General features: G+C 35.5%; 1 protein-coding gene across 1 annotated transcript in view; it reads left to right on the top strand.

Annotated features, from left to right (window-relative positions):
- LOC103659149 (A disintegrin and metallopeptidase domain 3-like) overlaps nucleotides 1-17977 on the top strand; it is a 122477-nt gene that overhangs the window by 93673 nt on the left and 10827 nt on the right. The window contains exons 17-18 of the mRNA XM_040643169.1: nucleotides 3968-4054; nucleotides 6930-7044. Coding sequence (XP_040499103.1) covers nucleotides 3968-4054; nucleotides 6930-7044 — 202 coding nt within the window. The remainder of the gene's footprint in view (nucleotides 1-3967; nucleotides 4055-6929; nucleotides 7045-17977) is intronic.

Genomic DNA, 17977 nt, shown 5'->3' with positions numbered 1-17977 from the left:
TAACTCCAAAGGTACAGATGTAGTGAAAAGAAGGGGCAAATGCACCCCAATGTTCATACCAGCATTGTCCACAATAGCCAAACTGTGGAAGGAGCAGGGATGCCCTTCAGGTGATGAATGGATAAAGAAGATGTGGTCCATATATTCAATGGAATATTACTCAGCCATCAGAAAGCATGAATACCCACCATTTGCATCGACATGAATGGAACTGTAGGGTGTTATGCTGGGTGAAATAAATCAAGCAGAGAAAGACAATTATCATATGGTTTCACTTATATGTGGAACATAAGAAATAGCATGGAGGACATTAAGAGAGGAAGGGGAAAATGAAGGGGGGGAATCAAAGAGTGAGATGAACCATGAGATACTATGGACTCTGGGAAACCAACTGAGGGTTTCAGAGGAGAGGTGGGTGGTGGATGGTTTGGCCCCGTGATGGGTAGTAAGGAGGGCAAGTATTGCTGTATAATTAGAATAAAATAAAATAAAATAAAATAAAATAAAATAAAATAAAATAAAATAAAATAAAAATAATAAAATAATTTGGTCTTTGTCCCTGGTTTCTGGCATAGAGCATCTAAATCCCCTTGGAACTTCCTGTGTGATAGGAATGTTTTCTGTTATTTGTCTGCTCCCAACCAAACCTGAGTTTATGCTAATGAGGTGACTTAGGGTGGAACCTCTAGATTGCTTTAGGATGGGCTGGTTATCAAAAAGACCAAATGTTAGAGAGTTGGCTCTTTTATCTGCACTCACAGACCTCTAAGTAGGAAAAGTGGTGTGGCTGGAGATTGAACTTGATAAAAAGTAAGTTTTGAACACTGAAATTCAGAGACTTTCTAAGTTGGTGAACAAATCAACTTCCTGCAATGATGAGATGTTTACAGATGTCCTGGACGCTATGACATCTTCCTTGCCCTCTAGCACCCAATATATGCATTTCTTCCATTTAGCTGTTGCTGAGTTGTATGCTATATAATAAACTGGTAAACATAAGTAAAATGATTTCTTGAGTCTGTGAGCCAAATAAGGAAATTATCAAACCTGAGCAGGGCACCATGGGAACCTCCAGTTTATAGCCAGATGGTCACAAATGCAGGTAGTCTGGGATTTGCATGTGGTATCTGAAATGGAGTGAGTCTTGTGGCACCGAGTTTTTAAGTTGTGGATGTGATTTTAACTCCAAATAGTGTCAGAATTGAGTTACTTGGAATTGTTGGACACCCAGCTAGTGTCAAAGAAAACACTACATAACATATATGTATATCATAATATTTATATATATACATCTCTCTCTCTCTCTATATATATATATATATCAGCATGTGTGTAAATTATGTATATGTGCATTTGCACAAACACACACACCCCAATACATATCAGTGCAAAAAAAAACTCATGAAATTGAGCGTATGACTAAGGAATATGAAAATGTTCCACCTAACTTGTTATTAAATAAATACAAAGCAAATGAATATCCAACCATTATTTTTGTGTTATTTGGGCATTGAAAATAATATTTCATGGTGAGAAGCATAACTTACTATCATCCTAAAAGAAGTATAAATTAGCTTTCTGAGAAGTGATTTAGAAATGTGTCAAGAGTGGGGCTTCTGGGTGGGTCAGTCAGGTAAGCATATGACTCATGATCTCAGCTTGGGGTGATCCCAGGATCACCAGTTCTAGCCCTGTCCTTGGCATGGAGCCTACCTAAAAAAATGTGTAAAGAGTTAATATATTAACATACTTTTCAATGCATTTCTAATGTAATAATAAATAAATTTTTAGATATTAGGAAATATGCATTTGTATAGAGCAATTATGATGTGACATACAATAGAAAATAAAGCAAAGACATTAAATGCCAACTGTAGGTTGGTAAGATAACAGAACACTACATTTCTTTGTACAGTGACATTTGTGAATAATTTTAATGATGTGGCCATATATTTCCAATATAATGAGTGAGAAATCAGGGCAAAACCTACAAAACATGCATTTCTATGGTTTGGATTGCATATGGAAATTTTGTGGATTGTGATTTTTACTAAGATGTAGATTGTGTTTTTTGGCTTAAGTTGTCTTGCTGGTCCTTCCCAAGCCAAGATTGTAGCAGCACTGTGACTTTGTGTCTTTGAAATTCTAGCTTTGGAAGTAGGTAAAAAATGAAGTTTTTAGAAGGAGTCCTAGCATGATATTGTGGCATTGATAATATTTAAAAGCATTTAAAAGTACATTACATGGAGATAAGCATTATTTCAACAATGCAAGTTTGCTTAATATTGGATATGATAGAAAGCTTTTTTTTATTTTCTATTTTTTATTTGTAAGATTTAGAAGAATATTTTATCAAAGTGATTTCTAGCTCACATAAGTAGGGTAGGGAAAATAAACACACCTCAGCACATTCATTTTAAACTTGAAGAAGGGTATGTTTGGGGCATTTAATTGTCCAAAGTTAGATAAGCTAATCATTGAATAAGTAAATAAAATTAACTGCCTTTTTCTTACTCATACCTGGGACTATAAGAAAATATGCTTATATAATCTAGACATTTCTCTTTAGGAAATATGTATTTACTTATGCTGTTGTTGTTGTTTTTCCTTTTCTTTGAACCATGTTGTGACTGCTTCTGGGACACTCTTTGTGTCTCTTGTTCAAAGAAGGAAGTCTCCTAGATTAGTTTATGTTCAAAACATCACCCCAACCATTGCCCAGGGCTAAGTACTTTTATAGTGTCTCTTGCTTTTGCTGTCATTACAAAGGAACCAGCTAGAAACTGTTTACTTGAAGGAAATTGTATCAGAAGCATGGGTCTTAACTTTCCCTGGATTGTTTTTCCCCTAAAGACAACCCAGTGAAATATGACTAGTTTATTATTGCCTCATGACCATGTTTAAGGAGAACTAGAATGAAGATGGTTTTGTGAACAGGTAATGCTGGCTTGTCCAACATTTTGTTATTCTTGCTGTCTTCATCAGAGCCCTTTCAGTTAATGAACAAGCTGATATTCTGTCCTTTATGATGATAATAGGTTAATGGTAATAGAAAATAATGATTTTTGAGACTGTTTATCGTATAGTGGATACTCTATCAGATAACCTGAGAAAAACCAGCAGATAATCTTAGAAAATACCCCAAAGATATTCAGATTAAACTAAAATTTGGATAGAGGAATAAGCACTTAAAGTCTACATGAAAATGAAGGAAATAAACAAATAGTTAATCAGTATCTTGTATTAGTGAGCATTTACTATGTGCCAAACATTGCTTTTATCCTTTTCTGTCTAACAAATTGCTGGGATTAAATAACTTGCACTGGGTCACACCGCTAATGTGAAAGATAAGAGACACTGTCGTTAATGTTGGAAATAAATATAAAAATGACAGGAACACTGATATTTAGCATTGATCAATAAATATGTGGCTCTGAGACTAAAGTGGTTCTTGCACTGAATGTTGGGCCTGTCAGTAACTCATGCATGACCTTAAAAGAGTACATTTATTTTTATCAAATATAAAATGAGGATAAAAACATCTTATTCATAGGGCCAATCTGAGTATATATTATAAAAGTGCATAGAAAATGCAGAGACAGATCCTAGCTCATTACAAATGGTCAGTAAAAGTTGGCTATATTTGTTCTTATGCCAATTAGTATCAGTAAACTCACAGCTGTGCTCCCTCATGGGGAAAAAATAGTATCTCATTCTCAGAATTCTATATGTGGTAGTGTAATGACATGCCATTTGGACTCCCAGTGTCTTTTATTAGAAGGAGTAGGTGTCATGAAATCCAGATTCATCTGGTGTGTGTGTGTGTGTGTGTGTGTGTGTGTGTGTGTGTGTGTGTTGGGGGTGTGTGTTGTATCTTTATCTATCTTGTGCATCTGATTTTTGTACCAAGTACAATTGCTCAACTCTTCACTTTAAAATTTTGTTGTTGCTTGTTTTAACATTTTAGTATTGTTATCGTGGAGTCTGCCAAGAGGCCAGTAGCTACCCAAATAGACCCAACTGTCAATCAGAAAGAAATTGCAGTGGACATGGGGTATGTAATATTTCCTTTATTTTTACGTATAACGTTTAATATCCATGTCAGAACTTTTTCCAGGATAGTAATAAAGTTCAGAATTATTTGATGTGGAAATTTCTTTTAGAAACTTACAGTTAAATAAGGAAAGTGGATTCCATTACATATACGTATGCATATGATTCATGTGTTCAGATTATTATAGGCCTCATCGGTTAATAAATGTCAAACTTTGTACTAAAGGGCAGTATGCACATACTCCAGTATGAATTTTGGAAATGGGTTTATTGAACATTACAAATGTTTATTTATACATGCTTATATAAATTTTGCTTATAATTGAATGTATGTGTACTGATATGTTTAAACACACAGACAATATATTTATATTACACATATTATAATCTAATATTTTTGTGAGAGAAGACTTTCTTGTCCACTCAGATCTCTTTTGTCCTTTAATAGCTTCAATTTATTTCCATGTATGTCTCTTCCATACTATATTAGAAACCTCATTTACCAATATAAAATGAGGATAAAAACATCTTATTCATAGGGCCAATCTGAGTATATATTATAAAAGTGCATAGAAAATGCAGAGACAGATCCTAGCTCATTACAAATGGTCAGTAAAAGTTGGCTATATTTGTTCTTATGCCAATTAGTATCAGTAAACTCACAGCTGTGCTCCCTCATGGGGAAAAAATAGTATCTCATTCTCAGAATTCTATATGTGGTAGTGTAATGACATGCCATTTGGACTCCCAGTGTCTTTTATTAGAAGGAGTAGGTGTCATGAAATCCAGATTCATCTGGTGTGTGTGTGTGTGTGTGTGTGTGTGTGTGTGTGTGTTCCTGCCATATTGTTGCTTCACATTTTATATAGTAATGTAGGAAAACATTGACCTCCCTGCATGATTTGTATCAAAATTTTCTCCCAAATCACTTACATGTCCTATCATTAACAGTTTCCTTTCTGTTTCTTTCCTTTCTTACTTAGTTTAAATTTAATTTCTGCATGAATCTATTTCTAGATTCTCTCTTCTGCTTCTGACCGTTTTGATTCATCCACCTGATCACATTTATAGATATTTTCTGGCCTTTCTATTTCTAGCAAAATACATTTTGTTATCTGTGTTGGTTAAGCAAGTTTTTTCCTTTATGTTTTCCCCCCCAATATTTTGTAAAAGTTGGCTCTTACCACAGGCATTTTTTAAAAATCTAGTACAATTCATAATATATGCCAACTCCCATTATTTTAATATCCATGTCAGAACTTTTTCCAGGATAGTAATAAAGTTCAGAATTATTTGATGTGGAAATTTCTTTTAGAAACTTACAGTTAAATAAGGAAAGTGGATTCCATTACATATACGTATGCATATGATTTATGTGTTCAGATTATTATAGGTCTCATGAGTTAATAAACTTTGAACTTTGTACTAAAGGGCAGTATGCACATACTCCAGTATGAATTTTGGAAATGGGTTTATTGAACATTACAAATGTTTATTTATACATGCTTATATAAATTTTGCTTATAATTGATTATATGCATACTGATATGTTTAAACACACAGACTTAATATATTTATATTACACATATTACTTATAATCTAATATTTTTGTGAGAGAAGACTTTCTTGTCCACTCAGATCTCTTTTGTCCTTTAATAGCTTCAATTTATTTCCATGTATGTCTCTTCCATACTATATTAGAAACCTCATTTACCAATGGACTTTTAGATAATGTCAAATTTTTACTTAATTAATGGAAATAATGGTGTAATGGACATTGTTGTACATTCACCCTTGCACAATTACCTGGTTTCTTAAATTATTAGCAATGAAATCTGATGGGTCAAATTTATGCACCATTTAAATTTTCAGAAATATTATTTTTTTTAAAAATGTTATACCAGTTTTTGCTCTCAACTGTCATGAATGAAAATGTGCATTTTCTCAACTTCTAGCCAGACTAGCTTCTCAGTTTTTAAAATCTCTTCTCACATTCTAAACCTATTGTTAATTTGCATTAGGTAAGAAATAAAGCTACAGGTCTTAAGCATGTATGGAGGATCCTCATATTTACCGTTGTGAAATTATCTACCAGGGTATAGAAATTTTGTAGATTTTTCCAAGTCTACATTTGGCTTTAACTTTGTGACTGGTGTCTCCTGCCATATTGTTGCTTCACATTTTATATAGTAATGTAGGAAAACATTGACCTCCCTGCATGATTTGTATCAAAATTTTCTCCCAAATCACTTACATGTCCTATCATTAACAGTTTCCTTTCTGTTTCTTTCCTTTCTTACTTAGTTTAAATTTAATTTCTGCATGAATCTATTTCTAGATTCTCTCTTCTGCTTCTGACCGTTTTGATTCATCCACCTGATCACATTTATAGATATTTTCTGGCCTTTCTATTTCTAGCAAAATACATTTTGTTATCTGTGTTGGTTAAGCAAGTTTTTTCCTTTATGTTTTCCCCCCCAATATTTTGTAAAAGTTGGCTCTTACCACAGGCATTTTTTAAAAATCTAGCACAATTCATAATATATGCCAACTCCCATTATTTTATAATTTCTAGATTCATAATTTCTATGCCTTTGTAGAATAAGGCATTTTCATCGTATCAGAGTGTTATTTATTGCTATTTAAAAATAGAAGAGACAAAGAGGAAGTGTCTATGACATTGAAAAGATATTGCAAAGACATTTATTATATTACATTTTATTGTAAAAATTAATTTCCACATTAAAATAAAAACTATAATGTATGAAGTGATCATTTTTAAATAACTTACATTGACTAACAGTCACAAATGATGCATTTAATTTTTGCATTGTACCTAAAATGTTTATAATTTTTTGTTTGTTTTTTTGTTTTAGGTTTGCAATAATTTGCTTAATTGTCACTGTGATGTTGGATATTCTCCTCCAATTTGTGAACCAGCACCATTATCACCAGGAGGAAGTTATGATGATGGGTTTTGGTATCCACAGGGTTAGTATCTAGATCACTGTGCTTCAGTAGAGCTTTCTCTACTTATAGAAATGGTGCCACTGACTATGTGGCTGTTGAGCACTTGACATGTCGATAGTGCAACTAAAGAACTAAAATTTCTTACTTTATTTAATTTAAATTTAAGTAGCCATTTGTAGCCAGTGACAACTATATTAAACAGTACAGCTCCAGATCATACTATCAATCAAAATTTTGTATATGCTTTTAGTTCCAATCAAGAAGTGAACATGCTAAAAGCCTACCTTTAATTTTAACCATGGTTCCCAAACATTTCTGTTTATACAGCAGAGTTTTATAGATAAATATGGTTAAATTACAGAATAGCTGATAGTTTTATTATATACTCTGTATATTCCAAGGATGTTAACTACTGTAATGTGCTAAATGTTTAACATGTTAAATATTGTAATGTGTAGTTGCATCATTCAAATGACCATACTATTGAAAGGTAAAAGTAACAAAATCTATATCCATAGCATATGGATAGTAAATGATATGAAACATTTTAAAATTTACTTAGTGAACATTCACAAATGTATTCATGTTCTTCATAGAATATTCATGTTTTCTAAATATTATAATATAAAAATCTCATTAGAATATAATTCCATTAATGTCTTTCCATCATTTGTGCTTTTGTATTTATGCTTATATATTTATATAAACATGACAATACACTATTACATGTGCCTTAAATAGCCAATGGAAAGGTAAAGATTTTTTAATATAAATATTTCCATCATCCCATCCATTTACTGTTTTCAAGGGCATTTCAACACTTCTGGCATGTTCTTTTCATATTTTATATAATATATATATTACATGTGTTATACAATATATATATGTACCTTGTGGTGACCAATTATTCTCAACTTTTGTCTTTAAAATGTTTTTATAAAAATGTCTCAAATTGTGAAGTATATTCTCACTGGAAGGAGAATTCTGCATTGAGAATTTTTACTTTCAGCAGCTCAAAGATGTAATTCAATTGTATCCTTAGTTTCATTTTAGGTCTTCATCTATTTTTAATTTATTTTTGGGTATGGTGTCATTCTTCTGCATGTTGCTGTGCAGTACTCCTGACCCATTTGTTGAAGAGACTGTCTTTTTTCCATTGGATATTCTTTCCTGCTTGTCGAAGATTAGTTGACCACAGAGTTGTGGGTCCATTTCTGGATTCTCTATTCTTTTCCACTGATGTATGTCTCTCTTTTTGTGCCAGTACTCTCTCTTTTTGTGCCAGTACCATACTGTCTTCACTACAGCTTTGTAATGTAACTTGAAGTCTGGAATTGTGATGCCTCCAGGTTTTCTTTTCTTTTTCAAGATTGCTTTGGCTATTTGGGGTCTTTTGGGGTTCCATACGAATTTTAGGATTGTTTGTTCTACCTCTGTGAAAAATCCTGTTGGTATTTTGATAGGGATTGCATTAAATGTGTAGATTGCCTTGGGCAGAATAGACATTTTAACAATAGTTGTTATTGCAACCCATGAGCATGGAATGCTTTTCCATTTGTGTCCTCTTCAATTCTTTCATCAGTGTTCTATAGTTTTCAGAGTATAGGTCTCTCACCTCTTTGGTTAGGTATATTCCTAGGTACGTTATTGTTTTTGGTGTGATTGTAAATAAATGGGTCAGTTCCTTGATCTCTATCTGATTCTTCACTATTGGTATATAGGAATGCAACAGATTTCTGTGTGTTGATTTTATATCCTGCACTTTTGCTGAATTCCTGTATCAGTTTCAGCAATTTTTGGGTGGAGTCTTTTGAGTTTTCTACATAGAGTATCATGTTGTCTGCAAATAGTGAAAGTTGACTTCTTCCTCGGCGATCTGAATGCCTTTTATTTTTTTTTTTTTTGTTCTCTGATTGCTGAGTCTAAGACTTCTAGTAGTATATTGAATAAGAATGATGAGAGTGGACATACCTGTCTTGTCCCTGACCATAGAGGAAAAGCTCTCAGTTTTTCCCCATTGAGGATAATATTAGCCGTGTGTTTTTTGTCTTTGGCCTTTATGATGTTGAGATATGTTCCATCTATCCCCACTTTGTTGAGGATTTTTATCAGGAATGGATGCTGTACTTTGTCAAATGCTTTTTCTGAATATATTGAGAGGAGCATGTGGTTCTTATCCTTTCTTTTATTAGTGTGGCATTTCATGTTCATTGATTTGCAAGTACTGAAGCACCCCTGCAGCTCAGAAATAAATCCCACTTTATTGTGGTGAATAATTAATTTAATGTATTGTTGAATTCGATTTGCTAGTACCTTTTTGAGAATCTTTGCATCCATGTTCATCAGGGATATTGGCCCATAATTCTCCCTTTTAATGGAGTCTTTGGTTTTGGAGTCAAGGAAACGCTGGCCTTGTAGAATGAGTTTGAAAATACTCCTGCCATTTCTATTTTTTGGAACAGTTTGAAAAGGATAGGTATTAATTCTTTCAATGTCTGGTAAAACTCCCCTGGAAGCCATCTGGCCCTCGACTTTTGTTTGTTGGAAGATTTTTGATTACTGATTCACTTTCTTTGCTGGCTAAGGGTCTGTTCAAATTTTCTTTTTTCCTGTTTTAGTTTTAGCAGTTTGTATGTTTCTAGGAATTTATCCATTATTTCTTCTAAATTGCCCAGTTGGTTGGCATATAATTTTTCATAATATTCTCCTTTAATTGTTTACATTTCTGTGGTGGTCATTGTGATCTCTCTTCTTTCATTCATGATTTTATTTATTTGGGTCCTTCCTCTTTTTTTTTTTTTTTTGATATGTCTGGGGAGGGGTTTATCAATTTTTATTAATTCTTTCAAAGAAATAACTCTTAAGTTTCATCAATCTGTTCTACATTTTTTTGTTTGTTTTATATCATTTATTTTTGTTCCAATCTTTATTATTTCCCTTTTGCTTCTGACTTTAGGCTTCTTTTGCTGTTCTTTTCTAGCTCATTTAGGTGTAAAGTTAGGCTGTGTATGTGAAAATTTTCTTGCTTCTTGAGGTAGGCCTGTATTGTTATATACTTCCCTTTTTTTTTTTTTAGGATATATTATTCACCATACAGTACATCATTAGTTTTTGATGTCGTTTTTCATGATTCATTGTTTGCATATAACACCCAGTGCTAAATGCAATATTTGCCCTCCTTAAATACCCTTCACCGGGCTAGCCCATCCCCACTCCCAAAACCTTCAGTTTGTTTCCTGGAATCCATAGTCTCTTCTGGTTCATTTCCCCCTCTCTTTACCCCTCCTTCATTTTTCCCTTCCTTCTCCTAACCATCTCCCTGCTATTCCTTATGTTTCACAAATGAATGAAACCATATGATAATTGTCTTTCTCTGCTTGAGTTATTTCACTTAGCATAATCTCCTTCAGTCCCATCCATATTGATGCAAATGTTGGGTAATCATTTTTTCTGATGACTGAGTAATATTCCATCGTATATAGGGACCACATCTTCTTTGCAAATGACACTACAGATAAAAGGCTGGTATCCAAGATCTACGAGAACTTCTCAAACTTAATACCCAAGAAACAAATAATCAAATCAGAAAATGGGCAGAAGATATGAACAGACACTTTTCCAATGAAGACATACGAATGGCTAACAGACACATGAAAAAATGTTCAATGACATTAGCCATCAGGGAAATTCAAATCAAAACCACATTGAGATACCACCTTACACCAGCTATATACTTCCGTCTTAGGACTGCCTTGGTTCCATCCCAAACGTTCTGGACTATGGTGTTTTCATTGTCATTTGCTTCTGTATGTTTTTTAAGTTCTACTTTAATTTCCTGGTTCACCCATACATTCTTCAGTAGGATATTCTTTAATCTCCATGTATTTGTGGTCTCACCCAATTTTTCTTGTGGTTGATTTCAAGTTTCATAGCGAGTGATCTGAAAATATGCGTGGTATGATCTCAGTCTTTTTGTACTTATTAAGGGCTGATTTATGACACGGTATGTGATCTATTCTGGAGAATGTCTTGTGTACACATGAAAAGAATGTGCATTCTGTTGCTTTAAGATGAAATACTCTGAATATATCTGTTAGGTCCATCTGATCCAGTGTGTCATTTAAAGCCATTGTTTTCTATGTTGATTATCTGTTTAGATGGTATGTCCATTGGTGTATGTGTGGTGTTAAAATCCTCTATATTATTGTATCATTATCAATGAGTTCCCCTATGTTTGTTATTGTTTTATATATTTTGGTGCTCCCAAATTGGGGGATAAATATTTCCAATTTTTAGATCTTCTTGTTTTCCATATAGTGTCCCTCTTCATCTCTTGTTTAAGTCTTTGGTTTAAGATCTAGTTTGTCACAGGGGCGCCTGGGTGGCACAGTTGTTAAGCGCCCACCTTCGGCTCAGGGCGTGATCCCAGTGTTCTGGGATCGAGCCCCACATCAGGCTTCTCTGCTGGGAGCTTGCTTCTTCCTCTCCCACTCCCCCTGCTTGTGTTCCCTCTCTCGCTGGCTGTCTCTTTCTGTCAAATAAATAAATAAAATCTTAAAAAAAAAGATCTAGTTTGTCTGATTTAAGTATGGGTACTCCAACTTTCCTTTGATGAGATTAGCATCACAGATGGTTCTCCATCCCCTCACTTTCAACCTGTAGGTGTCTTTAGGTCTAAAATGAGTCTCTTGTAGGCAGCATATAGATAGGTCTTATTTTGTTATCCATTCCAATACCCTGTGTCTTTTGAGTGGAGCATATAGTCCATTTACATTCAGAGTGATTATTGATAGATATGAACTTAGTGCCATGGTATTACCTGTAAAGTTGTTTCTGAAGAATTTCTCTGTTCCTTTCTAGTCTTTGTTGGTATTGGTCTTTCTTTCCCACTCAAAGAGTCCCCTTTAATTTTCTTGCAGGGCTGGTTTTGTGGTCACAATCTCTTTTAGTTTTCGTTTGTCTGGAAAACTCTTTATCTCTCCCTCTATTCTTAATGACCCTTGTTGGATAGAGTATTCTTGGCTTCACGTTTTTTCCCATTCAGCACGTTGAGTATATCATGCCACTTCTTTGCCTGCCAGTTTCTGTGGAGAGATCTGCAGCTAACCAGATTTGTCTTCCCTTATAGGTCAGGGATTTCTTTTCCCTTGCTGCTTTCAGGATTCTTTCCTTATCTCGGTATTTTACAAATTTTGCTAAGATTTGTCTTGGTGTTGGCTATCTTTTGTAGATTTTGATGTGAGTTCTCTGTGCCTCCCGGATTTGGATGTCTGTTTCTTTACCCAGATTAAGGAAATTTTCAGCTATAATCTTCTCAAATAAAACTTCTGCCTGTTTCCCTCCCTTTCTTCTTCTTCTGGGACCCCCATAATATGGATGTTATTAAGCTTTACAGAGTCACTGAGTTCACTAAGTCTACGTTTGTGATCCAATCTTTTTCTTTCTCTCTTCTTTTTGCCTTCATTGTTTTCCATAATTTTATCTTCTGTGTCATTTATTCATTCCTCTACTTCGTCCAGCCTTGCGGTCATTACATCCAGTTGGCTTTGAATCTTGGTAATAGCATTTTTTATTTTGGCCTGGCCAGTTTTTAGGTCTTTTATCTCTATGGTAAGGGTCTCTCTGGTTTCTTCTATGGTTTTCTCAACCAAGCTAGTATCTTATGTTTGTTGTTTTAAATTCTGGTTCAGGCATATTACTTATATCTATTTTGATTAGATCCCTGGCCATGACCTTTTCTTGTTCTTTCTCTTGGTACGAATTCCTCAATTTTTGTCTATGGGTCTGTCTTTTGTGTGTTAGGAAAGCCTGTGTCTGATTGTATGTATTTCTTCTAGAGCTGAAGCTTTGTAGCACTTTGAGAGTACCCAAATAAATAAAATTATGAATGAGAAAAGAGAGATCAGAATGATCGCCACAGGAATTATGAGAATATTATGAAAAATTATATGCTAACAAACTGGGCAATCTAGAAGAAATAGTGGATAAATTCCTAGAAACATACAAACTGCTAAAACTAAAACAGGAAAAAAGAAAATTTGAACAGACCCTTAGTCAGGAAAGAAACTGAAGACCCGGTGCATGTATGTGTGGATGGTTGTGTTTGTCTTCTGTGGGAGGGGCCTGCTACTGCTCAGACTCTCAATCATGCTTTATCTAGTAAAAAAGGCACCTGAAGAGCACAATGGGGCATGGCTTGGTGCATGCAACTCAAGCCTTCACTGTGTGTGCTGTGCTGCTAGCTGAAGTCCCTCTGTGCTGACGGGAAGGGTGAAAAATGTCATCTTCCCACCCTCTTTCCTGGAGAGGGGAGTTTGTGCCTCCTGTTGTTTAGGAAGCCCTCACAGAAGAGTGAAAAATTTCACCTCTTTGCCCCAGGCTTGCATCAGATCCCTGCCTTCACCCTGTCTATGTCCTAGCCATCTGCCCAGTGCTCCTGTGTTTTATCTCAGGCACACAGCTGGTTTCAAAACTCCATATTTAAGGACATGGTGTGGCAGGACCCACACTGATCCTCTGGGGGAGGGTTTCATCACACTGCAGCTGATACTGGTTTGTCCCAGAAAAGCAGTCACATGACCATGCAGGTGCTCGGATTTTCTAGTAAAGTGTAGCAAAAAGTGAGCATCCAGGGGTTAGCTGCCCTTAGCTGGCATCTCTGCCCTTATGCTAATGAACAGGGCAGATCAATGGTGCATGCCATCTTTCTTGTCCCCTGAAAGGCTGTGCTGCCTCTCACAAATGCACTCCAACTGTGTCTCCCAGATCAATTTCCTGGGTGTTTAGAATGATTTGATAATTATCTAGCTGAGTTCAAGGGAGGAGGCAAGCATAAAGTCCTCCAACTACTCTGCCATCTGAACTTCTCTCTTTATTTGATGTTTTTCTTGTGTCTTTCTTGCCCTTATTGCTATAAACTTCTCTCTTAGAACAGTTTTTGCTATGTCCCAAAGTTTCAAACTGGTGTGTTTTCATATTCATTTGTTTCTATCTACTTTTTGATATCTTGTTTTATTTCTGGTTGACCCATTCATTGTTTAGTGACATGTTATTGAACTTCCGTGTATTTGTCATCTTTCCAGATGTTTTCTTGTTGATTTCTAGTTTCACAGTATTGTGGTCAGAAAAGATGCACAGTGTGATTTTGATCTTTTTGAATTTGTTGAGACTCGTTTTGTAGCCTAACACGTGATCTATTCTGGAGAATGTCCCAGGTGTACTTGAATGTGTATTCTGCTGTTTTAGGATGTAATGTTTTAAACATATCTGTTACGTCCATCTGGTCCCAGTTTGTCACTTAAAGTCATTGTTTTCTTATTGATTTTCTGTTTGGATGATCTGTCCATTGCTGTATGTGTGGTGCTAAATTCCCCTACTATTATTGTATCATTATCAATGAATTCCTCTATGTTTATTATTAATTTTTTTATGTATTTGGGTGCTCCCACGTTGGGCTCATAAATATTTACATTTGTTATATCTTCTTGTGGGAGTGTTCCCTTTATGATGACATAGTGTCCTTCTTTGTCTCTTGATATAGTCTTTGTTTTAAAGTTTATTTTGTCCCATATATTGTATTGCTACCATGGCTTTCTTTTCACATCCATTTGCATGTTCAATATTTGTCTATCCTCTCACTTTCAATGTGCCGGTGTCTTTAGGTCTGAAATGAATCTCTTGTAGGCAGCACACAAATGGGTCTTTTTTTCTTTATTCATTCTGTCACCTATATCTTTTGTTTTTTTTTATTTTTTAAATTTTTTTTTAAAGATTTTTATTTATTTATTTGACAGAGATAGCCAGCGAGAGAGGGAACACAAGCAGGGGGAGTGGAAGAGGGAGAAGCAGGCTCCTAGCGGAGGAGCCTGATGTGGGGCTCGATCCCTGAACACCGGGATCACGCCCTGAGCCGAAGGCAGATGCTTAATGACTGCGCCACCTAGGCGCCCCACCTTTATCTTTTGATTAGAGCATTTAGTCCATTTAAATTAAAAGTAATTATTGATAGATATTGGCATTTTATTACTTCTTTTGTCTTTGTTTTTGAGGATTTTGTCTGATGATTTCTTGTCTTTCTGTCTTTCATGGTTTGCTGGTTACCTTTAGGTATATATTCGGATTTCTTTCTCTTTATTTTTTACCTACGTATTAATGGTTTTGATTTGTCATTACCTTTAGGTTTGTATATAATATCTTCTACATATAGCAATCTATATTATGTTCACGGTCATTTAAGTTTGAACCCATTCTTACTCCTTTTCTCTCCATATTTTCGATATATGGTGTCATATTTTTACATTCTTTATTTTGTGAGTTCTTTGACTAATTTATGTTAAAGATTTATTTTATTTTAGAGTAAGAAAGAGAGAGAGAAGGAGAGCAGAAGAGGAAGAGAGAGAGAATCCCAAGGAGACTCTGCACTGAGAGCAGAGCCTGACGTGGGGCTGGATCTTATGACTCTGAGATCATGACCTGAGCTGAAACCAAGAGTTGGATGCTTAACCAACTGAGCCACCCAGGTGCCCCTCCTTGACTGTTTCAGCTTCTGCTGAAAGTACTGTTGATAGCCTTATGGTATATCTTTGTATGTAGCTTTCTTCTGTTGCTTGCTCTGGCTAGTATTTTTTTATTCAGTATATTTTGTCCCTTTAATTACAATATCCCTTGTTGTGGGTCTACTTTTGTTGATTTTGTTGGGGGGTTTCTGTACCTCCTGGATCTGGATATCTGTTTTCTTTTCCAGATTAGGGAAGTTTTCAGCTATTATTTCTTAAAATAAATTCTCTGCCCATTTTTCTTTCTCTTCTTCTGGAACTCCTAGTCTGAATGTTATTAAATTTGATGAAGTCACTAAGTCACTGAATTCTCAACGTCTATTCTAGTTTTGTATAATTCTTTTTTTTTTAACTTTTTTTCAACTTAATTAACTTCCATTACTGTCTTCTAGGTCATTAATTTGTTCCTTCACTTGTTCCAACCTGCTTTTCATTCCATCAACCCTGTTTCTCATTTCATTTATTGAGCCTTTTATCTCTGCTTGTATTTCTCATCTCTTTGTTAATGGTCTTGCTGATATCCTCCACTCTTTTCTTAGGTCCAGTGAGTATCCTTAGATTGTTGTTTAATCTCTCTATCAGGCATGTTACTTATATCTGTTTTGCTTAGATCTCCAGCCATGGCCTTGTCCTGTTCTTTCATCTGACACAAATTCTTCTGTCCTCTCATGTTGTCTAAGTCTCTGTGCCTGTTTCTCTGTTAGGAATGTCAGCTAGGTCTCCTGTTCTTGCAGGTAAGGGCTTTATGAAGAAGATGTCCTGTAATACCCTGCAATTTAGTGTCTCCTTGTTCTTCAGGGCCTGGCACATCTAGGAGTATCTCCAATGTGTGCTGCATGTGCTCTGCTGGCCACTTTCATCCTTTAGGTCAATCATCTGCAGAAGCTCTCTTTGCCTGTTGCAGGCAGTGTTTGGTCCCTGGCCTGAATGTGGCAAATTTTAACTAGTTGTGCTCTGGTCTGCTTGTAAAATGAGACCTGTCATTGCCCCTAATGGAACTAAGGTCTTGCAAAACTCCTGGATCAGAAGAAGAGCTGTTGGCAGGGGTTTGGGCTGGTATTCTGGGGAAAGAGGCCCATTGTGCTGGGACTGAGGCTAGCATGAGTGGGAAGTGCATTTCTTCAGGAGCATAGGGAAGTGGAGCTTTGTATAAGCCAGTTATGTAGCAAGTATTGGTGCTGGTTCTGCAAGTGGCCTTGTTTTTATGCTGAGGGATGGGGGAGGAAAAAGGCACTTGCCAGTTCCTTTGTTCCCAGAAAGGTCTATCCATTAATGGCGCTTCTTTGGAACATGCTCAGAAATGAGCAACTAACCTTCCCACTGTGTGCCCCAGGCATTCTTCAGATCAAAGTTTCTGTTTCGTATGTCTGTGGGTTGTTTGTCCTGCCTTTTCTCCAAGAGCAGACCCAATGGATCTGGACTCTCCCAGAGCTAAACATGCTGACCGTTAAAACTATAGGCTTTAAGCCTTGCTGGTTGCAAGATTTCATGAAATTCAGGCCCTCTCACTTTCTAAGCCAATTGTTTTGGAGATTCACTCACCGTTCTCCTCATCCTTGGCTCCCTCATGCCCCCGCCAATGGCCATGATCCATTTCTCTCTGAAGTTGAATCTCCATACTTCCTGCCTTCTTCAATGTGACCTCTTCTCTACCTTTAGTTGTGGAGTTTGTCCTATCTGTCTTCAGATAGATTTCTGGGGTATTTAGGATGATTTGATAGTTATCTAGTTGAGTTTGTGGGATAATGGAAGCCTAGGGTCCTCCCACACTGCTGCCATCTCCTGCAATCTCAAAATTAAAAACTTCTGTGCTGGAAATGATACAACAAGAAGTGAAATACCAACTACAAAATGGGAGAATGTATTTGCAAATCTTGTATCTCATATAGGATTTGTATTCAGAATATATAAAGAACATAAATTCATAATAAAAAGACAACCCAAATAAAATTGGAAAAGGCTTAAATAAACACATCTCCATAGAAGATACATAAATGGCCATAAGCCCATGAAAAGATGGTGAACATTCTAGGAAAATGAAAATCAAAACCACAATGAATACAACTTGACACTCATTAGAATCATCATAATAAAAAATATAGGCAACATGTGTTAGCATGTGAAGAAATTGAACTCTCCTTGGTGCTCTCTCTCCAGCACAGCTCCAACTCTGGTATCTTCTTCCACTCTCAACCCAGTAATCAGCTGTATAATTAGCTTTAGGCTGCTATATATTATATATATAATATATTATATCTATCTATCTATCTATCTATCTATCTATCTATCTATCTATCATCTATCTATCATCTATCTATCTATCTATCTATCATCTATCTATCTAGATAGATAGATAATCTGTCTCTTTCCCTCTCTCTCTCTCTCTCTCTATATATATA

Source organism: Ursus maritimus, unplaced genomic scaffold (assembly GCF_017311325.1).
Source record: "Ursus maritimus isolate PB19 unplaced genomic scaffold, ASM1731132v1 scaffold_28, whole genome shotgun sequence".
Classification (NCBI taxonomy): Eukaryota; Metazoa; Chordata; class Mammalia; order Carnivora; family Ursidae; genus Ursus; species Ursus maritimus.
Note: the sequence above shows the minus strand (reverse complement) of the source record. Positions and strands in the feature narration are given on the sequence as shown.